Raw genomic sequence first — 25,071 nt, 5'->3', positions numbered from 1 at the left:
TGCCGCGGAGCGGCTGGGCCCGTGAGCCATGGCCGCTGGGCCTGCGCGTCCGGAGCCTGTGCTCCGCAACGGGAGAGGCCACAACAGTGAGAGGCCCGCATACCGCAAAAAGAAAAAAAAAAAAAAAAAAAAAAAAGGGACCACATTTAGTTCGCGCCTCTAAATGAACCCTCTCACCTAAAGGAAACGTCATCGGGTGTGTGTGTGTGTGTGTGTGTGTGTGTGCGTGTGTGTGTGCGCGCGTGTGTGTGTGCGCACGTGCGTGCGCACGTATGTACACATCTTTCCTTACTCCTGGACATGTGAAGTGCATATTTACCCCCCTGGGAGGTGAGACCATGAGGCCAGGGCCCTAGAGCAGCTGTTCTCAACACTGACTTGAATGCATGTAAGAATCCCAGGATGGCGAGGGGGTGCTTTTCAAAATTTCCCAATGGCCACCATAACCTCCAATTCTAACTCAATTGGTCTAGGACGGAGCCTGGGTGTCAGGATGTTCGGAAAAGCTTCCCAGGTGATTTCATTGTGCCACCAGGGTTGAAAACCACTGATTTAGAGAGAAAAAGGCAGAGACCGTCAGCTGAGACTGCTCAGTGTATTCAAGATGGAGAACGTGCAATTTAAAAGCAATCGCTACCCAGGCTCCTCCCCCAGGGAAGATCATCTCTGTAGCCGACAAAGTAACCATTAGAACAGCATGTAGAATCCTGGTGTCATGTTTCATAAGCAAAGTAACTCTTTAACCAGTCTGAGCCTTGGTTACCCCAACTATTAGGAAAAGGGCTACTCTAAATACATCTGTCTTGTTTCTTCCATCTCCTATTTTCCAGCTTTATGCATCCCCTTCATCCCCCCATTTCAATACAGACTGTTTATATATTTGCCTTTCTACTTCTCCAAAAATACTTTATGTGTTGCCTTGAAATTGGATTTGGGTAGTGCCTGCCCTCTAAGTAAATAATACTACAGAAACGATAAACTCTATAATCCAGTGCAGGGTATGCAACACTGATGATGTGATATTCCATAATGCAGAGAACACTCCCTTCATGGGACCTGAGCTAACCATTCCACCAGGGAAAGCTGGTGCTGAGCCGCATAGACCCTGCCCCTGGCCAGTCAGACAGCATCTCTCTCTGCTACACAGTAACTGTCTACCATGAAGCCAGCCTCTTTTTATTCCCTCCGAGCTTGGTTTAATATTCACTTTCAAGGAGGAGATTCATTTTGGAACTATTTTCAGAGCAAGAATAAAGACATCCTTAAGGATATATTAGCTACATTACTTAAATCCAATGAAATACATAAATCTCTCACCCTGCAATAAACGCCAACACGTAGGAGGGCAAGCAGTCTCCCAGATGGGCCTCCCTGGATGAAAAACAGCCTGGAAATATACAAACGACCAGGGTATATGACAGAATTTGGAATAATGCAGGCCTCTCTGGGACCCTATCTACAATGATTTAGTTACGGAAGGTACCAAAGGATTTTTTAATATGTGTTTTCAGAAAACGTTAATATCCAGCAAGGCCAGATCACAGCTGAGCTGCTGAGCTCCAGACCTCCATCGTCAACTGGTCATCTCCACCCAGCCATTCCCAAGACCAGCATGTCTGAATCAGAACTCATCACCTGCCCTCTGGCTCCTGGATTTCTGATCTCAGCTAATGGGGTCGTTATCTACCCAGGTATCCAATCAGAAACCTGATAGTTATCCTAGAATCCACTCTCCCCTCAATCCTCCCCCCATTCTTTCTGAATCCCTAAGTCCTGGAGATTCCATTTTGCCTCTTGCATCCCAACACACACCTCCTGTTTCAATGCATTGCTTCCCAGAGGCCTCCAATGGCTGCCTAACTGCTCCCCCTAGAGTGAGTCTTGCCCGCCCCCCAATCTATCCTTCCAAGTTCAGCAACAATAATCTCTATGAAACAGTCCTTCAAGGCTCCCCTCTGTCTAGAGGATAAACCGGGGTATACAGCCCCCCACGATCCAGCCTCCCCAACCTCGGGTCTCCCACACCTTGCCCTGAACCCTCTACGTGGTCCAGTGAGCTATGTGGCGTTCCCAGCACACCAGCCTGCCTCCCCGTCTCCTTTCCTCTGTTTGCACTGCTCCTTCCTGGTTGGAATATCCCTCTGCCTTTCTGCCCTCAGCAAAATATATTCATTGTCCGGACCCACCTCCTCTAAGAAGCCTACCCTCACACCCCACCCCAAAGGGAAAACTGGGCAGCCCTACTCTTGAGCCCCTGGTCAGACCTCTCAGTATCTACGACGTTATTGCACTTATTTAGCTCCTGGAGGGCAAGGATTGTATCTTGTCTTTTCAACCTCGGTTCCAACTGATGCATAGGAATTTACTAAACATCAGTGAAATGAAGGAATGCTTCAATGGTGGCTTCTAACAGCAGTTTCAAAACTATCTTCTTTACAACTCATATACTTTGCTTTCGGCTGCTTATGACTTGGAACGGCTTCTTACTCCACTTATACATCGCTTGCAGGGGACTAAGACAATAAATCAGTACAGGAGATACAGCACCTTTTATCCCCTGAGAAATCATTTCTTTGTTTTCCATTCCTGAAAAAGGGGTCACACTTCAAGGCACCCCAACAGCAGAGAGTGAGAACTATCAAAATAAGTGATTCCCAATCCCTGGTCCTCCCTTGCTTTTATTTTTTCTTAATATTTATTTTTATTTTTTATTGAAGTATAGTTGATATATTTATTTTTAATTGTTTTTAATTGGCCACACTGCACAGCATGCGGGATCTTAGTTCCCCCACCAGGGACTGAACCCATGTCTTGTGCATTGGGAGCGTGGAGTCTTAACCACTGGACCACCAGGGAAGTCCCCTCCCTTGCTTTTAAATGCCCTCTTGCTGGAAGTGTGTATTATTTGAGTGAGGCACAGGGTGGAGAAAGCAGAGGGACCAAGGCATGAACGAAGACTGGCTTATGAAGTCTACACTGCTGCCCCTGCCCATGTAGATGCAAGATAACACTGAGTATAAAGCTGACTTCCCCGGCTTTGTGGTTTCTAAGCCCATAAGGGAGACACATGAAAATAAAGGCACCATCCTTGACTCAGCATCCAGCAGCCCCTGTGCCCCAAGGTAGGCCCTCTGGAAAGCTCTGAGCCCACCCAGAATTCCATCTCAAATGCCAAATATCTGCAATGTGGCTACAACTTAATACACAGCCAATATCCTCTTCTCTGAGTGCTGATTTCATATTGGAAAATGAACAATTTAAATAAATGTTTCATTAACATACTGTTTTCCTGCTTGATGCTAATGTACTCAGAGTAATTTGTTTTCCCAAATTCTCTGCCACAGAATCATTTCATGCAGTCCTCACAGGACAACCTGAAACTCTTCAGGTCCCTAAGAGACAACCTAGAAACCAAACAAACAAATAACAGAAAACCCTTGTACTAAAAAGCCATCGAGACCCATTTGTTCTAGAACACACATCACATATGCTGCAGAACAGGAAGATCCGGACCACCTCAGTGGTGCTGGGTTTGTATTGACGGCAACAAAGCACTGGTTCAGAGGGCACTGTTGGTCCCCAAGACACAGAAGTGGGAGACGTGGCTTACTCAGGAAGAATGCAGAGAGTGTGACATCTTGTTTTGAGACCTTGTAAGGCTTGTTCCCATTTTTCTTTGCTTATCTGATTCTTACTTTGTGCTGATTCCAAACCCCCAAAATTTCAAGGATACTTCTAACATCTTTTACTAATAGGATAGCTTAAAAACTTCACAGCACAATGCTCAGATACACTCCAATCACACAAAAGCAGGTCCCATATAACGGTTTCTTCCCCCAAACCTTGTGAGACACGGGGGAATGGCTTGATCATGAGGACATCGGGAGCAGCCTGGACACCACGCTAATGGGAGGCCATCTTTTGGGTGGATCCAGCCACATCAGAATGGTTCTCTGTGGCACCACTGGGCTGGAGCCATGATTTTGATTTGATTCTGCGATACTGCGATTTATAAGAAATATATATTTGGTTACTAAGATGACCAAAAAATATTTCTCATATATATATTTGGTCTTGTCCACAGTTCCTGACTCATGGCTCCCAAAACCTTTGGAGTTTCCTAAGTGTTGAGAGAGACAGAAGTTTCTTTGTTATATGAATGAGGTGACTTTTAGAAGCACCTAAGGATGGGGGCTGGTTGCCAGGAGAACCAACCACGTGACTAGAGGGTTGGGACTTTCAGTTCCATCCCCCTGATTTCCGGGGAGGGGAGAGGGGCTGGAGGTTGAACCAATCACCAATGGCCAATGATTTTTATCAATCATGACTATATAATGAAGCCTCCATAAAAACCCCAAAGGACAAGTTTTTGTCCCTTTTTGGAGAGCGTCCACACTGGAGAACCAGAACGCTTCTGCATGCCACCGTGCTGCCCCACGCTCGCTCCAAGAGGACAGAAGCTCCCTTGCTCGGGGCCCTGCCCTGTGTATCTCTTCCATCTAGCTATTGGTTCACATCCTTTAAAATCCTTTCAGAATAATTCGGTAATCTAGTGAGTAAACGGGTTTTCCTGAGTTCTGTGAGCCATTCTAGCACATTGATCGAACCGCAGGAGAAGGTCCTGGGAACCTCTGACTTATAACCAGTTGGTCAGAAGTACAGGTAACAACCCAAGCTTGAGACTGGAGCCTAAAGTGGGGGGCGGTCTCATGGGACTGAGCCCTTCACCTGTGGGATCTGATTCTGTCTCCGGGTAGACAGTGTCAGGAATGAGTTAAACTCTCGGACACCCTGCTGGCAACAAAGAATTGTTTGTTGGTGTGGGAAAACCCTGAGCCACACACCTTGGAATGGGGTCCAGGAACCCTATCCAGGTTCTATGACATCGGGAGCAAAAGCAAACTCAGTGAAGAGGTGAAGCAGGTAACCAGTGAGCTCTGGCACTTGCTGGGTGCCAGGTGCCAGGTGTGTGGCAGAGAGCAGGAGACCCACCAAAGACTGGAAATCACACTGCGGGGGGGTTACCTCCCTGGCTGTGCCACATCTGAGCTGCAAGGCAATGGAAAAGTGACTTCCATTTTGAGCTTCACCTCCTTCTTATAAAATAAAGCAACAACAACAAGAAAACAATAATAGTAACTGGGGGCAGTGGCAGTGGCAGCTACCCTTTCATTGAGCACTTACTATGCAGCAGGTGCTGAACAAACACTTGCTAAGCACCATCTCACGTAATCCTGAGGACACCTGGGAGGATACTGTTAACTCCAGTTTATGGAGGAGGCTCAGAGCTCAGGAACCAGCCCAAGGTCACCCAGCTGCAGGGAGTGGTGGGGTCTCGGTTCAAAACCGAGTCCATCCGACTGCCATGTTCTTTGGAAAGAATAACAACCTCAAATGACTGGCACAGACATTAGGAAATGCTATATAATCTGGAAAGTGCTCTGGACGCCCTACATGAAAGGCAGTCAGGGTTAACAAGCCCACCCTTCACTGCGGGCCAGCATCCTGGTCACCCTCTCCGACCACTGGGCAGCCAGCTCCCAGCAGCCTCCGCTCTCCCGTGGGTCAGAGGCCCAATCATCCCGGAGCATCATCCACTGGGCGGTGAGGGAAGGAGGCCGTCCCTCCTGGCACTTACTTTCTCAGGACCGCAATCTCATTCTCTATGCTGCTTTCTTTGCCCTTCAGTGCCTTCTTGGGGATACACTTCACCGCAAAGAGTTTTCCAGTTGCCTTCTCTTCAGCTAAGACCACTTCGGAAAATGCCCCGCTGTGAACAAAGAGGGAGAAAAAGAAGCGGCTTAGATTCAGGAGATCTGGGAATTCCCGACAGCTCCTCTGATCCCACTACCAAAATTTGCGTCATAACAAGAAGAACAATTCCCGGCATTACTGTGACTTTTTAACCAGCCACACTCCCAACCAAATTTCTTTGTGCAGAGGGTAGACAAAGGCAAGTGTGACCTCTTGCAAAGGGACACAGGAATGCCCACGTGGGTGTGGGCACCTGCCATCCTGCACAACAACCAGGCAGCAGTCACTTGGGAGCAACAGAAAAGCTCCAGAAAGGTTCCTGCGGGAAAGATCAGGTCCATCTGAAGCTGTCAGCACCCACACCCCCAAGCAGACGAGAGGATAACACTGAAATGTCTAGATTCCTCCTAGGCCCTTTCATTCCCAAGAAAATTTCAGAGCATGTGGCAAAGCCGTAATTAATTCTTACAGATAGGTAAGGGTGTAATTAATGTGTGCGACGCACGGTACTGACACAGGTTAATTAATTTGTAGGTCCGTGCAGGGCTGCAGTGAGCAGGTTGTTTCTTTTTTCAACCAAACAAATAAAAACAAACATGATGCCCTGAGTGGGTAGAACTTCCTGCCTGAAAATAGAAATCTAACTCTGTGAGGCCACATCACCAAACTGAAAATGTAACCAGAACATTCGGGGCCAGAGATTACATTTCTTCAGAGAGGTGGTCTGCGAGCCCCAGACGCTGCATTGTCCCCCCACCTGACACCTTGTCTATTTCCAGCAGACAATGCCTGGATGCTGCTCTTGTACTGGGGCACAACTTCCCTAACAACTCAAACAAAAACAGACACCTCCATTGCCCGCTGCAGACCTCTGTAACCTGGGCTATGTGCACACAGGCCACGGAAAACCACTGAGTCATTCTCTATCCCTACACTTTCAGGAGCAACTCATTTCCTCTGAGACGCACCAAACATGGCTTCTAAACAGTTATGACTAGAGACAAACTCTCCTACATCAAAAGAAACCACTAGAAGGACCAATGTCATCCCAATATTGGTCCCTCAGGGCCTTTGTTCTTCAGCCAACATCAAAGAGATGCCTAAGGGCTTCCCTGGTGGCGCAGTGGTTGAGAGTCCGCCTGCCGATGCAGGGGACACAGGTTCGTGCCCCAGTCCGGGAAGATCCCACATGCCGCAGGGCTGCTGGGCCCGTGAGCCGTGGCCGCTGAGCCTGCGTGTCCAGAGCCTGTGCTCTGCAATGGGAGAGGCCACAACAGTGAGAGGCCCATGTACCGCAAAAAAAAAAAAAAAAAAAAAGAGGTGCCTAAGCAATGGAGGAATGGATAAAGAAGATGTGGTACATATATATAATGGAATATTACTCAGCCATAAAGAAGAACAAAATATTGTCAATTGCAGAAATATGGGTAGACCTACCATACTGAGTGAAGTAAGTCAGACAGAGAAAGACAAATATCATATGATATCGCTTATATGTGGAATCTTAAAAGAATGGTACAAATGAATGTATTTACAAAACAGAGAGTCACAGATGTAGAAAACAAACTTATGGTTACCAAGGGGGAAAAGGGGGGGTGGGATAAATTGGGAGCTTGGGATTGACATACACACAGTACTCTATATAAAATAGATAATAAGAACTACAGTTGGGGGTTCCCTGGTGGCGCAGTGGTTGAGAGTCTGCCTGCTAATGCAGGGGACACAGGTTCGAGCCCTGGTCTGGGAAGATCCTACATGCCGCGGAGCAGCTAGGCCCGTGAGCCACAACTACTGAGCCTGCGCGTGTGGACCCTGTGCTCCACAACAAGAGAGGCTGCGATAGTGAGAGGCCCACGCACCACGACGAACAGTGGCCCCTGTTTGCCACAACTAGAGAAAGCCCTCACACAGAAATGAAGACCCGACACAGCCAAAAATAAATTAATTAATTAAAAAAAAAAAAACTACAGTTGGCACAGGGAACTCTACTCAATACTCTGTAATGACCTATATGGGAACAGAATCTAAAAACAAGTGGGGAGATTGGTTCAAGATGGCAGAGTTGAAGGATGTGCTCTCACTCCCTCTTGCAAGAACACCAGAATCACAACTAACTGCTGAACAATCATCGACAGGAAGACACTGGAACTCACCAAAAAAGATACTCCACATCCAAAGACAAAGGAGAAGCCACAACTAGACGGTAGGAGGGGCACAATCACAATAAAATCAAATCCCATAACTGCTGGGTGGTTGATGCACAAACTGGAGAACACTTATACCACGGAAGTCCACCCACTGGGGTGAAGGTTACAAGCCCGACATCAGGCTTCCCAACCTGGGGGTCCAGCAACAGGAGGAGGAATTCCTAGAGAATCAGACTTTGAAAGTTAGCGGGATCTGATCGTAGGACTTCGGCAGGACTGGGGGAAACAGAGACTCCACTCCTGGAGGGCACACACAAAGTAGTGTGCGCACATCAGGACCCAGGGGAAGAAGCACTGACGGCATAGGAGACTGAACCAGACCTACCTGCTAGTGTTAGAGGGTCTCCTGCAGAGGTGGGGGGTGGCTGTGGCTCATCATGAGGACAAGGACACTGGCAGCAGAAGTACTGGGAAGTACTCCTTGGTATGAGCCCTCCCAGAGTCCACTATTAGCCCCACCAAAGAGCCCAGGGAGGCTCCAGTGTTGGGTCGTCTCAGGCCAAACAGCTAACAGGGAGGGAACCCAGCCACACACATCAGCAAACAAGTGAATTCAAGTTTTACTGAACTCTGCGCACCAGAGCAACACCCAGCTCTACCCACCACCAGTCCCTCCCATCAGAAAACTTGCAAAAGACTCTTAGATAGCCTCTCATCCACCAGAGGGCAGACAGGAGAAGCAAGAAGTACAATCCTGCAGCCTGTGGAACAAAAACCACATTCACGGAAAGACAAACAAGATGAAAAGGCAGAGGAATATGTACCAGATGAAGTAACAAGATAAAACCCCAGAAAAACAACTAAATGAAGTAGAGATAGGCAACCTTCCAGAAAAAGAATTCAGAATAATGATAGTGAACATGATCCAGGACCTGGGAAAAACAACGGAGGCAATGATCGAGAAGATGCAAGAAATGTTTAACAAAGACCTAGAAGAATTAAAGAACAAACAAACAGAAATGAACAACACAATAACTGAAATGAAAAATACACCAACAGGAATCAATAGCAGAATAACTGAGGCAGAAGAACGGATAAGTGACCTGGAAGACAGAATGGTGGAATTCACTGCTGTGGAACAGAATAAAGAATGAAAAGAAATGAAGACAGTCTAAGAAACCTCTGGGACAACATTAAATGCAACAACATCTGCATTATAGGGGTTCCAGAAGGAGAAGAGAGAGAGAAAGGACCAGAGAAAATATTTGAAGAGATTATAGTCAAAAACTTCCCTAACGTGGGAAAGGAAATACCCACCCAAGTCCAGGAAGTGCAGCGAGTCCCATACATGATAAATCCAAGGAGAAACACACAGAGACACATAGTAATCAAACTGGCAAAAATTAAAGAAAGAAAAATTATTGAAAGCAGCAAGGGAAAAATGACAAATGACATACAAAGGAACTCCCATAAGGTTAACAGCTGATTTCTCAGCAGAAACTCTACAAACCAGAAGGGAGTGGCATGATATACTTAAAGTGATGAAAAGGAAGAACCTACCACCAGCAAGGATCTCATTCAGATTCAATGGAGAAATCAAAGATTACTCTACCCAGCAAGGATCTCATTCAGATTCAATGGAGAAATCAAAAGCTTTACAGACAAGCAAAAGCAAAGAGAATTCAGCACCACCAAACCAGCTCTACAACAAATGCTAAGGAACTTCTCTAAGTGGGAAACACAAGAGAAGAAAAGGACCTACAAAAACAAACTGAAAACAATTAGGAAAATGGTCCTAGGAACAATACATATCTATAATTACCTTAAACGTGAATGGATTAAATGCTCCAACCAAAAGACACAGGCTTGCTGAATGGATACAAAAACAAGACCCATATATATGCTGTCTACAAGAGACCCACTTCAGACCTAGGGACACATTCAGACTGAAAGTGAGGGGATGGAAAAAGACAGTCCATGCAAATGGAAATCAAAAGAAAGCTGGAGTAGCAATACTCATATAAGATAAAATCGACTTTAAAATAAAGAACGTTACAAGAGACAAGAAAGGACACTATATAATGATCAAGGGATCAATCCAAGAAGAAGATAAACCAATTATAAATATATTTGCACCCAACATAGGAGCACCTCAATACATAAGGCAACTGCTAACAGCTATAAAAGAGGAAATCGACAGTAACACACTAATAGTGGGGGACTTTAACACCTCACTTACACCAATGGACAGATCATCCAAACAGAAGATTAATAAGGAAACACAAGCTTTAAATAACACAGTAGACCAGATAGATTTAATTGATATTTATAGGACATTCCATCCAAAAACGGCAGATTACAGTTTCTTCTCAAGTGCACATGGAACATTCTGCAGGATACATCACATCTTGGGTCACAATTCAAGCCTCAGTAAATGTAAGAAAATTGAAATCATATCAAGTGTCTTTTCTGACCACAATGCTATGAGATTAGAAATGAATTACAGTGAAAAAAAAAACCGTAAAAAACACAAACACATGGAGGCTAAACAATACGTTACTAAATAACCAAGAGATCACTGAAGAAATCAAAAAATACCTAGAGACAGATGATAATGAAAACACGACAATCCAAAACCTATGGGATGCAGCAAAAGCAGTTCTAAGAGGGAAGTTTAAAGCTATACGAGCGTACCCCAAGAAACAAGAAACGTCTCAAATAAACAATCTAACCTTACACCTGAAGGAACTAGAGAAAGAAGAACAAACAAAACCCAAAGTTAGCAGAAGGAAAGAAATCATAAAGATCAGAGCAGAAATAAATGAAATAGAAACAAAGGAAACAATAGCAAAGATCAATAAAACTAAAAGCTGGTTCTTTGAGAAGATAAACAAAACTGATAAACCATTAGCCAGACTCATCAAGAAAAAGAGGGAGAGGACTCAAATCAATAAAATTAGAAATGAAAAAGGAGAAGTTACAAAAGACATTGAAGAAATACAAAGCATCCTAAGACTCTACTACAAGCAACTATGCCAATAACATGGACAACCTGGAAGAAATGGACAAATTCTTAGAAAGGTATAACCTTCCAAGACTGAACCAGGAAGAAACAGAAAATATGAACAGACCAATCACAAGTAATGAAATTGAAACTCTGATTAAAAAATCTTCCAACAAACAAAAGTCCAGGACCAGATGGCTTCACAGGTGAATTCTATCAGACATTTAGAGAAGAGCTAACACCCATCCTTCTCAAACTCTTCCAAAAAACTGCAGAGGAAGGAACACTCCCAAACTGATTCTATAAGGCCACCATCACCGATACCAAAACCAGACAAAGATACTACAAAAAAAGAAAGTTACAGACCAATATCACTGATAAATATAGACGCAAAAATCCTCAACAAAACACTAGCAAACTGAATCCAACAACGCATTAAAAGAATCATACACCATGATCAAGTGGGATTCATCCCAGGGATGCAAGGATTCTTCAATATATGCAAATCAATCAATGTGATACACCATATTAACAAACTGAAGAATAAAAACCATATGATCATCTCAATATATACAGAAAAAGCTTTTGACAAAATTCAACACCCATTTATGATAAAAACTCTTCAGAAAGTGGGCATAGAGGGAACCTACCTCAACATAATAAAGTCCGTATACGACAAACCCACAGCAAACATCATTCTCAATGGTGAAAAACTGAAAGCATTTCCTTTAAGATCAGGAACAAGATAAGGATGTACACTCTCACCACTATTATTCAACATAGTTTTGGAAGTCTTAGCCATGGCAATCAGAGAAGAAAAAGAAATAAAAGGAATACAACTTGGAAAAGAAGAAGTAAAACTGTCACTGTTTGCAGATGACATGATAGAGAATCCTAAAGATGCCACCAGAAAACTACTAGAGCTAATCAATGAATTTGGTAAAGTTGCAGGATACAAAATTAATGCACAGAAATCTCTTGCATTCCTATACACCAATGATGAAAAATCTGAAAGAGAAATTAAGGAAGCCCTCCCATTTACCACTGCAACAAAAAGAATAAAATACCTAGGAATAAACCTACCTAAGGAGACAAAAGACCTGTATGCAGAAAACTCTAAGACACTGATGAAAGAAATTAAAGATGATACCAGCGGGGCTTCCCTGGTGGCGCAGTGGTTGAGAGTCCGCCTGCCGATGCAGGGGACACGTGTTCGTGCCCCGGTCCGGGAAGATCCCACATGCCACGGAGCGGCTAGGCCCATGAGCCATGGCCGCTGAGCCTGCGCGTCCAGAGCCTGTGCTCCGCAATGGGAGAGGCCACAACAGTGAGAGGCCCGCGTATCGCAAAAAAAAAAAAAAAAAAAAGATGATACCAGCAGATGGAGAGATATACCAAGTTCTTGGATTGGAAGAATCAATATTGTGAAAATGACTATACTACCCAAAGCAATCTACAGATTCAATGCAATCCCTATCAAATTACCAATGGCATTTTTTACAGAACTAGAACAAAAAATCTTAAAATTTGTATGGAGACACAAAAGACCCCAAATAGCCAAAGCAGTCTTGAGGGAAAAAAATGGAGCTGGAGGAATCAGACTCCCTGACTTCAGACTATACTACAAAGCTACAGTAATCAAGACAATATGGTACTGGCACAAAAACAGAAATATAGATCAATGGAACAGGATAGAAAGCCCAGAGATAAGCCTACGCACCTATGGTCAACAAATGTATGACAGAGGAGGCAAGGATATACAATGGAGAAAAGACAGTCTCTTCAATAAGCAGTACTGGGAAAACTGGACAGCTGCATGTAAAAGAATTAAATTAGAACACTCCCTAACATCATACACAAAAATAAACTCAAAATGGATTCGAGACCGAAATGTAAGACCGGACACTATAAAACTCTTAGAGGAAAACATAAGAAGAACAATCTTTGACATAAATCACAGCAAGATCTTTTCTGATCCACCTCCTAGAGTAATGAAAATAAAAACAAAAATAAACAAATGGGACCTAATGAAACTTAAAAGCTTTTGCACAGCAAAGGAAGCTACAAACAAGACGAAAAGACAACCCTCAGGATGGGAGATAATATTTGCAAACGAATCAACGGACCAAGGATTAATCTACAAAATATATAAACAGCTCATGCAGCTCAATGTTAGAAAAACAAACAACCCAATCCGAAAATGGGCAGAAGACCTAAACAGACATTTTTCCAAGGACTTACAGATGGCCAAGAAGCACGTGAAAAGTTGCTCAAGATCACTAATTATTAGATAAATGCAAATCAAAACTACAATGCGGTATCACCTCACACCAGTTAGAATGGGCATCATCAGAAAATCTACAAACAACAAATGCTGGAGAGGGTGTGGAGAAAAGGGAACCCTCTTGCACTGTTGGGGTAATGTAAATTGATACAGCTACTATGGTGAACAGTATGGAGGTTCCTTAAAAAACTAAAAATAGAATTACCATATGACCCAGCCATCCCACTACTGGGCATATACCCTGAGAAAACCGTAATTCAAAAAGACACATGTACCCCAATGTTCACTGCAGCACTATTTACAATAGCCAGGTCATGGAAGCAACCTAAATGTCCATCGACAGAGCGTGGATAAAGAAGATGTGGTACATATATACAATGGAATATTACTCAGCCATAAAAAGGAATGAAATTGGGTCATTTGTAGAGACATGGATGAATCTAGAGACTGTCATACAGAGTAAAGTAAGTCAGAAAGAGAAAAAGAAATATCGGATATTAATGCATACATGTGGAACCTAGAAAAATGGTACAGGTGAACCAGTTTGCAGGACAGAAACTGAGACACAGATGTAGAAAACAAACATATTGACACCAAGGGGGGGAAGTGGCAGGGGGGTGGTGGTGGTGGTGTGATGAATTGGAAGATTGGGATTGACATGTATACACTGATGCGTATACAATGGATGACTAATAAGAACCTGCTGTATAAAAGAAAATAAAATTCAAAAAAGTAAATAAATAAAATAAAAAAGAGTGGATATATGTATAACTAATTCACTTTGCTGTACAGCAGAAACACAACATTGTAAATCAACTAGACTCCAATAAAAATTAATTTTCAAAAAAAAGAGAGATACCTATGCAAGAACGGACTTTTCTCTCCCCCTCTTGTGCTATGTGACAGGGATAGGCATCTGTCCTGGACCAAAGGAAGACGAATATATATATTTTAAATCCTTTCCAGTGAGAGGAATTCACTCCACTTAGTGCAACTAACTGTGAGTCTTCGGGGCAAGTGTTCGTCCTGAACCCTAACTCTGGAGAGACGAGTCTGTCTATCTTCAAGGTCTATATCTAATTATAGAAACCGGAGGGGCTGAAGGTAGGCATTCAATGAAAGAACCAAGCGGAACATGTCAGAACAAAGATCCTCTGCTCACAAGCACTGGCCAAGTTGGAGTCTCCCACCACATGCCTCACATTTGACTCAGCCAGAACAGCAATTATGAACTAGAAATACATAAAACCCAGGACAGATTTATCACAGAGTGATATACGGCATCAGACATTCCCAGCGGCATTTGGTCACTGCCAATGGCTTTCACCCAAAGAAGCCAATTCATAACAACTTGAGGGAATCCCCAGCCCAGGAGCTTCCCCTCTCCCTCACATCTGTCTCGGGGATGGACTGAGGCGGATTCTTCTCCCAGTGAGGGTTCTGAGATAGAAGGAACATGGATGGCTGTGGACCTGCTCCCTTTCGCTGTCCTCCAGGAAGTGGAACAAGATCCACATTAGAAACAAGAAAAACCAGCGAGGAAAAACCAGGATTCTAGCACCACGGGTGATTTTTTTTTTTTTTTTTTTACTGAAGTATAGTCAATGTACAAGGTTGTGTTAGTTTCAGGTGTACAGCAAAGTGATTCAATTATACGTATATATATTCTTCTTCAAATTCTTTTCCATTATAGGTTATTACAAGGTATTGAGTATAGTTTCCTGTGCTATACAGTAGGTCCTCGTTGTTTATCTATTTTATACATAGTAGTGTATATCTGTTAATCCCAAACTCCTAATTTATCCCTGTTCCCTCCTCCCCCTTGGCAACCACAAGTCTGTTCTCTATGAGTCTGTTTCTGTTTCGTAGATAAGTTCATTTGTATAGTATTTTAGATTCCACATATAAGTGATATCATATGGTATTTGTTTTTCTCTGGCTGGCTTACTTCACTTAGTATGATAATCTCTAGGTCCATCTGTGTTGCTGCAAATGGCAGTGTTTCATTCTTTTTTATGGCTGAGTAATATTCCATTGTATATATGTACCATATCTTCTTTATCCATTCATCTGTCCATGGACCTTTAGGTTGCTTCCATATCTTGGCTATTGTAAATAGTGCTGCTATGAACATTAGGGTAGCACCAAAGGTGATTTTATGCCATGGATTCCATGCATTCATTTCCAGTTGCCCCATTTGTCTCTTGGGTCCCTGATGCTGATGACACTCCAGCAGTTTCTCTCCTGAGTCTGTCAGATTTACTGCATCCATTTTCCAAAAGGTGGAGAAGTTCTGGTGGCAGCCAGAACTTGAGCTAAGAACTGCAGGCAGACCTCTCCCCCTTGCCTGTCCCCGTGCCCCCTCTGTGTCCCCCTGAGCTCCTTCCTCTTCAGAGTCTGTAAAGATAGTAACAGACTTTGGCCAATGCAGAGGAGGTATTCTGCTGAGCTGTTGGGCACACATGAGAGAAGTGCTTCCCTGCTCTGCGGACCAATCCCTCCCAGAAACAGAGGGAGAAGTGCGGTTTCTCGTGAATCAACCCCTTGGTCCATGACAATGGGGAGGGGGCTCGAGGTCTCCATCAGGGCCAGTGCTGGTGGGTGGCTGCAGGCAGCTGAAGCCAAGGTGACACATGGTGTCCTTGGATCGAAGGCTTCTCTGCCTTTGTCCCTGATGTTGGGAGGGAGGGATGAACTGTCTGTGACCCCACAGCGAGGGCAGGACAAGGGGACACAGACACGCAAAGGGCCTCGTGAGCTAAGCAGCTGGGACTTGACAACGAACAAGGCCCCTTGTGACTCCACGGTTACTAAGTGGAGTCACAAAGTCAAGGATATATTCCCGTCCTACCAGAATGAAACTCAGCCTACAATTCCACTTTTGTGTATACACCCCAAAGAATCAAAAGCTGGGGCTCAAACAGTATTTGGACACCCATGTTCATAGCAGTGTTATTCACAATAGCAAAAAGGTAGAAACAGCCCAAATATCCATTGATGGATAAAAGAATAAACAAACTGTGGCATAAACATACAATGAAATATTATTCAGCCATATAAAGGAATGGAATTCTGACACAGGCTACGACATGGATGAACCCTGAAGACATTATGCTCAGGGAAACAGGCCAGAGTCAAGAGGACAAATCCTGTACGATTCCACTTATACGAAGTACCTAAAATAGTCAAATTCATTGAGACAGAGAGTAGTATGGTGGGTGTCAGGGGATGGGAGAGGGGGGAATAGGGAGTTGTGGGACAGAGTTTCCATTTGGGAAGATGAAAAAGTTCTTCCGAAGATGAACAGTGGCCATGGTTACACAACAGTGTGAATGTACTTAATGCCCCTGAATTGTACGCTTAAAAATGGTTACATTGGAAACATCTGATAAGCTTTTTCACTCATTACCTCCCTAAAGGAGAAAGAAGTTATATGAATAACTGGAGGTGCTGGATGCTGTGTACCACTTGACATTTACAAAGTGCTTTGGCCCCTATCAACACATCCAATTCGTACAGCAACCCAAGAAGTTACTGTCCCCTCTGTTTTACAGATGGAGATACTGAGGCTCAGGTAGTAAGGGTCAGAAAAGAAGACGTATGCTTCCTAACCCTTCCCAGGTCCTTTTCAAGACACTCTGCTGGGCTGCTAGCAGGCAGTCTTCCCCACAAGCGTGGCAGGTGACAGCAACGGAGGGTCAGATGCTGCCTTTGGGTGAGCTGTCCTCCCGCTCTGCCCCGAGTGTGCAAATCCACCTCGCTTCCTCTTCGAGCCAAACAGTGTGTGCATTTACCCCGGCTTTAAGCTTTCCAAAGACAGAGGTCTCTAGTCTTCTTAGGGGGATATAAGATTAGCATAAATTGAAATAAACAGAAATCACTGCAATAAACAGAAATCACTGGAAGATACTTTCCCTGTTCTAAGAAAGCTAAATAAAAACATCAGAAGCAGAAACTCAAGCATGAAGAGCTAAGGCACTTTCAATGTAATTACACAACAAAGTGATGTGTGTGTCTGCGTGTGTGAGGTGGGAATGGGGTAGCGGGGAGGGAGAGAGAGGGGGCTGGTCGCAGGAGGGAAGACAGCAAGAAAAATCATCTGGGGGCCAGAAAGCCTCCAGACAACCCAAGGAAATAAATCCCTAAGAACGCAAGCAAGGACAGAGAGTTACCAAGTTATAAAAATACAAGGAGGACAAAGCACGTGGCACTCCCTGAGCTGTAAAATACAAGCTTTGGGCATTTAAACCTGAGCGGTAGAGCCTTCCAGCCAGACTGAGCCGCACTTGCATCTTGAAATGCAGTCTGTGCAGTGGCCGCTCCTGCCTGGCATCCCCCACCCCCGTCCCCCCTCCACAGTCTGACTTCTCCCCTTGTCATCCCTTGACTGGAACCAGGAGGGCTGGGCCCCTGGGAAGGGGAGGGGGGTCTCCCAAATGCTAAACGCAGCGCCTTCTTCTTGCTGCTCATCCTGTTGGTCTCTTGTGTGACCTCTGATGGGCTCGGCCTCCTTCCTAAAACTCCCTCTTCTTGGTTCTACAACAGCTCTCTCCTTCCACCTTTACATCCAGCTCCTCTCCATCGCCGCCTCCTCCTCTTCTTCCAGTCAAACATCAGCGAGCTCCGAGGTTGCATCCTCAGCCCTGCCTTCATCCTATTCTACACCCACCCCCGGGAAATCTGGTGTTTGCTGTTTCCACACCACCTATCTCCTCATGGCCCCCTAACCTTGGTCTAAATTTGAACATCTCTCATCTCATCTCCTGTGCAAATCTCATCTTTCCAGCTGCCTACTTGGGTTCTCCAGCTGACACCTCCGAGCAGCCTCTCAAGAGCACCATAACCAAAGCAAAAAACAGTATATTCATCCCCAAACCTCTCTCTCCTATACAGTCTCTTCTCTATAGATTCAGGAACCCAGTGTAGAACTCTATGTCATCCCTCTCTCATTTCCATCACCAAGTATATCCCGCTTTCCGCTAAAATGATTCTCAGATGCCTGTCTGTTGGTCCACCCCTACACCACTGCTCTGGTTCACATTCCTTTATCCACTCAGGACTGCTCCCAGCACTCTCTCCTGGCCCCTCTGCCCCCAGCAAGCCTACCTCCCACCGCTATCTCCAACCTGTTCCTGGAATTACTTTTCCAAAGCAAAGATCTGACTATGTGGCTACCCTACTTAAAACACTGAGGTTTTATGTCTACACAGAATAAAGTTTAAACTCCTTTGCAAGTTTCCACGGCGTTCAAAGCTCTCCCCAACCTGACCCCAACCTGAAGGCTCATCTACCACCAAGCCATCCATCCCAACACAAACTCGCCCCACCATGCACACACACATCACCTCCACCCAACCACAAAGGTCAGCTGGCATGTCCCAAATACACCCATGCCCTTTCACACCACTGGCCTGGGTTCAATTCCCCCCCCACCTCCCCCTTTCCTTGAATGCCGTTCCTTTTTCTTTCTGCTTGGCACAATTCCATTATAAATGGAAGTATATTCCATTATAAATTTTAAAGGGCCTAGCTGATATATCATATTTCCTAACCTTTGAAGGCTTTCTCAATTGTTTTCCACCAGACAGAATGAGAGTCACACACTTGGCTTACACCTTCATTGCCCTACTTACACCATGTGCTTGCCTGATGCGAGCAGAAGTCCTAAGTCATTCTCTTCTGTGTCTCTATTCCTAACAATATTGGCACCAACAGACGCCCAAGGCAGTTTCGATGATCACCATTACCTGGGGCTCTCCTGGGATTCCTCCCTGCACTCTAGATCCACAAAGGAAATGATGTACGCCAATGACCTTCCACGCAGTGTAGAAGAAAAAATACTGTCCCTTTCCTCCTTTATAATGTATTCCTCTAAATTTCTATGCAAGCCTATGCAGAAAGATCCTCAAAGGTTTCTCCTGAAGCGTAAAAATTCTTAAGAGTCTTTCCAGATATATTTTAAACTGTACACTATGTACCTTAATGCTTAAGTCATATTTTACAGTTCGATAATCCTGAGGTCATTATTTGTGAATTTATGGTATGATACTTCTCCCCCTTATCCTGGTTATAGAAGTAAAATTTGGTAGGAAAAATGAGAAAGCAGATTTTTAGATAAAGGACTCTAGGAAATGCATAATCGTGGGAGAAGTAAAAATTCCAGTGACTCGAAAATTGTATTTTTTCACGTTGTGACAAGATATTTCTTTGATTTTTAAAGAAAACTATTCTATTTTTTAAAAACACACCAAGTTTCCATCTAAATTAAACCTCTGATGAATTCCTAAAAAGGTCAGAGAAAAATTCTTGAAATGCTAAATATTTTCATCGCCTGAAGATAAGCCATACAAATTACAAAAGCTGAATCCTCCCCCCTTTTCTTCCACATTTCAGAGCAAATCACATCATCATCTGGAGGCACCTTACTCTGATTGTAAGCCAGGCACCCAGGAGAAAATAAACAATCTTTTGAGAGCTGAATTTCCAAGACTCGAGGAAAATGTCACATTTTCTAAATTCACTAAAGGATTCTAAACAACTACTTTTGCTTCTCACTTCATAAATGATGGCTCTGAAAAAGGCTGCTTCGTTTTTTGCTTTATCTAGTCAGTTGTAAGAATGGAACCCTGGCGTAGTAATGAACTATCCACACTGTAGACTATCCGTGCTATGAAGCCCAGCTGAGGACTGGCACCCAACCCTCCATGAATGAAATGATCCTTACTCTCAACTTAACCAGCGGAAGGGCAAGCAAAGAAGTGGGTAGGGCTCTGGAAATTCCTTATATTTCTGAGCTCCCTGGAAAAGCAGCACAAAATCCATGTGTGCTGAGGATGCCTTGGCTTAAGACAGACATTTAAGGGTTTTGTGAACCACAACTAGAAATTTACCTTCCAGTTGTTAAAGAAAATTCCTAGAGCACCTTACCTCCAGATCTGCTGCTATACATTGTGGCCAGAACTCAGAGCTAAGCCACTCCCACAGATAAACGCTAGATAACACAACTACTCACTACCAGTTATGATCATAAAAAGTAAAAACAAGAATCTACAGGGTGGAGGGATAAATTAAGAGTAAAGGATAACAGACATACACCACTATATATGAAGTAGATAAACAAGGATTTACTGTGTAGCACAGGGAACTGTAGTCAATATCTTGTAATAATCTATAATGGAAAATCTCTAATGAAGTAATACGTATATATGTACAACTAAATCACTTTGCTGTACACCTGAAACTAACACAATATTGTAAATCAACTATACTTCAATTTAAAAAAAAAAAAAAAGGATCTCTGGATTCTGCTTTCCCTATTTCTATGATCTACAACCTGAAGTTGCTAAGAACAAATATCAGTTAGTATCTAAGAAGAGTAGCTGATGCGCTGGCTCCCTTAAGTGCACATAATTTTAAAATAAACTCTTCTGTCAAACAAGAGCAATTTAATCACAAAATTTACAAACATTGAGTATCTGACCACCTGCTGTGACTTGCACATTTTTGGTGCTCCCCAAATGTCCGTCCAATTGAACTGGTAAAACCTCCAAAAGACGTCTCTGATTTTCAGGCAGAATCAGGAATTCCAGAGCTGTCTTTCTGACTCACGACAGTACACTAAAGCGGTCGCTTGATAAAATTATATCCATCCCAAATTAGACCAAGACGTAATCAGATGGTGCTGAAATGATCTGCCCTATTAGCTTAGAGTCAGCTATTATTGTTTCATTGCCTTTCCATGCTTTTGAATCATTCTACATACAAATCAGATTGACTATGTTATTATCTTTGTTAATAGCATCGCCTCTAGCCCACTGCCACTACTGTGACGTGCAACTGGACAGACAGACGTTATGCCAGGCTTTGGACCATAAATTAAAATGTTCTTTTCCACTAAGCCTACTACTTTCCCCAGTGTCAGGCCAGGACAATATTAAGGGCTGATGGGGAAAAAAATGAAAATAAACCTAAACAGCAGAAAATGAAGTTGGTAATATTTGGCTTCAAACAATAAAGAAACTGACAGGTGCCTCTGAGACCTATTGTTCCAGAGCAGAATCAATTCTTAAAATAGGAAAACCTGTCTGCTCACCCCAAGAGTAGTCGTACTGACCCCAGAGAATACAAATGGATAATAACAGTAGTGGAGTCAGATGGTCTCAACGTCTAAACTCTCCAGCCAGAAATTCAGCAATTTTAGAAGTGGCATTAACTCTTTCTGGTAGAACCTTCACTTAAATATCTTCATTAATTCATACACCACTCATGACATTTTGTACTAATTCAGCCCACTGACCTAAAGAAAGCCATGCCCCATATGAATAAAGCTCTGACTAGCAAGCAAAGCAAAAAGTCTCACTTCAAGAACAAATATGTTTGCATGAAAATTGGCATCCCATTTAGATATAACGTCTATTACATCAAGTGTGTCTTCTCAAACCCTCCACTTGACAACTACATAGTAAGTCATGTTAGTTCACGTAGATGCTTGAGCTAGAAATAATGCAAACTTTCTTTAAAAAAATGATGTATAACCCAAGCCCTTATTAATTGTGACCCATGTCTCACCAACCAGTTCAAATCAGAGACATCTTCTTAACTTTAGTAAACCATGCATAGGAATAGGGGGATTCCTACTAAAAGTAACTATTCTTTTTCACCCAGAAATCCCCTCTTCAACTGGCAAATTCCGCAATGATTAGCCACCAGATCCTGTAACAGCTTCAAGAACCATGACGAAATGTTCTTTAGCATTCACCCGATTAGCCTGATTATTGCCCGGATCAATTCTCGTTCCAAGTATTACATCCCTGCCTCTAAAACCACTGGAGCAAGTGATGACAATGCTTGTCCCAGGGAAAGCTGCAAAACACCAGCACTGTCTTGCGGGTGACATGTTGGGTTTCTTAACGGTTTTTCTGTGGCGGTAAATCTTTCCCGCTAATTGCATCACTGATCCAAATGAGGAAGAGAAATAAATTCCAAATGAATGCCTCCTGTCGTATTTTAAAGAACACGCTTCATTTAATAGCACAACTTTTCCACTTCTCTTCTTTGCTGCGGTCCCGTATTTTCTCTCTGCTCTTCTCCAGTCACTTGTGAAAGTTTGATCTGGAACCCTAGTGAGTCGGGCACTTTTTCTCAGCACATCATCCACAAGGAGTATTCATGGAAGCCTGGTTTTTGAAGGTGGTGGCATTACTTCTGGAATTATAGAGTGTCCTTGTAGCCTCAGCTAAAAGGCTAGCAACACTAGAAGGCACATAAGGTGTCCTTGTGGGGCATGTATGCAGCTGTTGCAAGAATCCACTTTACTTGGATGATAGGCGTGATGACTTGGATGAAACTGGAACTCCCAGTATATTTTCCAGATTCCTTTGTCAACCATGCAGACCTCCTAGACCTGCAGCCTTCACAGATCTCCTGTTTGACCAAGATTCTCCCTACGGGGGTGGCTCTTCAGAATGACCCTGCCCTTTCTCACTCCCACCCATCATGGCAGGGAAACCAGAACTAGCGGACTTGTGTCCCCTGATGCTGTGACTGCTACGAAGAGCCAGCATCCCCCTGATGCCACGTACACAGGCTTTGGAGAGGCTGGGGGACGTCATCATCAAGTGGTGGGCAAAACCATAATCCCAAAGCCGGGATGGACATTTATGGTTAATCCCAGTTGGCCATCCCTCACATGGCCATTTCTACTCACTGGGACCCCCTGGTGGGCTCATTTTTTTTAATTTATTTTTTTGCTGTACACGGGCCTCTCACTGTTGTGGCCTCTCCCGTTGCGGACCACAGGCTCCGGACACGCAGGCTCAGCGGCCATGGCTCACGGGCCCAGCCGCTCCGCGGCATGTGGGATCTTCTCGGACCGGGGCACGAACCCGTGTCCCCTGCATCGGCAGGCGGACTCTCAACCACTGCGCCACCAGGGAAGCCCTGGGCTCATATTTTTAAACCCTCTTTTAAACTTCTTTTAATTCTTGTTCAGGGTAGACGTTGCACTTGAAGGGAAATGCCTTTGAGCTCCATGCCAACCAAACTCACACATCAAGGTACTCATTCTTTCAAGCTCCCCCATTAAAAAATAGAGTCCTTATTGGTATAATAATTACTACGTTAAAGGGATATTTGGCTGTTATCTACAGAAAGAAAATAGGAGGCTTATTATAATCTGGTTTAAAAAAAATCAATAAAAGTTTGAAGTAGCGAAACACTGGAAATATCCTAAATATCGTCACACCTCAGAGATATTGCGGGTTTGGTTTGAGACCACCAAAATAAAGCAAATATAGCAATAAAGCAAGTCATACGAATTCTTTGGTTTCCCAGCGCACGTAAAAGTTATGTTTACGCTGTACTGTAGTCTATTAAGTGTGCAATAGCATTATGTCTAAAAAACAATGCACATACCTTAATTTTAAAATATTCATGGCTAAAAAATGCTAACCATCATCTGAGCCTTCAGTGAGCTGTCATCTTTTGGCAACAGTGACATCAGAGATCACTGATCACCATCACAAGCACATTAATAGTGAAAAACGTCTGAAATATTGTGAGAATTGCCAAAATGTGACACAGAGACACAAAGTAAGAAAATGCTGTTAGAAAAATGGCGGCAACAGACTTGCTCAACCCAGGGTTGCAACAAACCTTCCACTTAGTAGAAAATGCAGTGAAGCACAATAAAGTGAAGGGAAACAGAATGAATTCTGCTTGTGTCCACCAACAGGGAACTGATTAAGTAAATTACAACCTAAAAATAGAATGGAATACTATGCAGTCATTTAAAATAATTAACTAGACTTCTGTGTGCTAATATGGAAGTATCCCCAAGATACATTGTTAAGTGAAAAAATAAAGGTGCAAAGTGTCTACTGTGTTCCTGTTTGCATAACACATATGCGCGCATGCATGCACACGCAATCTCTGAGAAGACAGACAAGAAGCAAATAAAATTACTGCCTCCAGGGAGAGGCCCAAGAATGAGGCTGGTTGGGAGACTTCTTCCTTTTTACCCATTTTATTATATACCCAGTGCATGTACATGCACTGTTTTTCCATTAAAAGTTATTTAATGAGGTAGAGAAAATTTTGGAAAAGGACCGAGAATAATCAATAATCATCTATGCAAAATGACTATCCAGCTAATTAAAGGCTTGTACTAGCTATATACCCTATTGACAAAACGTCAGCTACAATCCCATTACAGAGCCAAGTTCACGCCTGTGCTGGATGGATAACCGTCCATCCAAATAGGGCTGGTGTGAACTGGTGACTCAGCCTCTCAACCTGGCTCACCATTAGCCTGGACACCTTCACCAATGCAGAAGTTCAATAGCTTTTTGAAGAAAACCTCTTCTTCATAGAGATCATTCATACATAACACTAGGGAACTCATTCTGGGGGAAGGGGGAATTGAACTATGAGTGTGTTTCAACAGACACAAACGTCAGGGAAATGGAGGGAGGTCAAGAAAGGCGAGCAGACAAAAGCAGAACAATGCAGCAGATGATACACATGAGGGGAGTGCGGGAAGAGGGTAATTTATGGGGCACAGCACAATGGGAAGAACATATTGTATGTGTGTGAGGGTGCGTATAAAGCTACAAAACACATCATTCCTATTCACAACACTGCAGCATCCTTCAATGGACAGAACAGTGTCCCCTAAAGATGTCCACGTCCTAGTCTCTGGAACCTGTGAATATTAGCTTCCTAGCAAAAGGGATTTTACATCTGTGATGAGGTGAAGGGACTTAAAACAGGGAGAGTACCGTGGATTACCCGGGTGAGCCAGTGTAATCACAAGGGTCTTTATAAGAGGGAGGCAGGAGGGTCAGAATCAGAGAAGGACATGGGACTCCAGAAGCAGCGGTCAG

At 43.7% G+C, this 25,071-nt stretch overlaps 1 protein-coding gene across 2 annotated transcripts in view; it reads right to left on the bottom strand.

The window, feature by feature from the left end:
* Positions 1 to 25,071, bottom strand: part of CAMK1D (calcium/calmodulin dependent protein kinase ID) — a 420,150-nt gene that overhangs the window by 245,523 nt on the left and 149,556 nt on the right. For both annotated transcript variants that reach the window (XM_060095424.1, XM_060095425.1), the window contains exon 2: positions 5,639 to 5,770. In XM_060095424.1, the coding sequence (XP_059951407.1) occupies positions 5,639 to 5,770 (132 nt within the window). The remainder of the gene's footprint in view (positions 1 to 5,638; positions 5,771 to 25,071) is intronic.

Source organism: Mesoplodon densirostris, chromosome 4 (assembly GCF_025265405.1).
Source record: "Mesoplodon densirostris isolate mMesDen1 chromosome 4, mMesDen1 primary haplotype, whole genome shotgun sequence".
Classification (NCBI taxonomy): Eukaryota; Metazoa; Chordata; class Mammalia; order Artiodactyla; family Ziphiidae; genus Mesoplodon; species Mesoplodon densirostris.
Note: the sequence above shows the minus strand (reverse complement) of the source record. Positions and strands in the feature narration are given on the sequence as shown.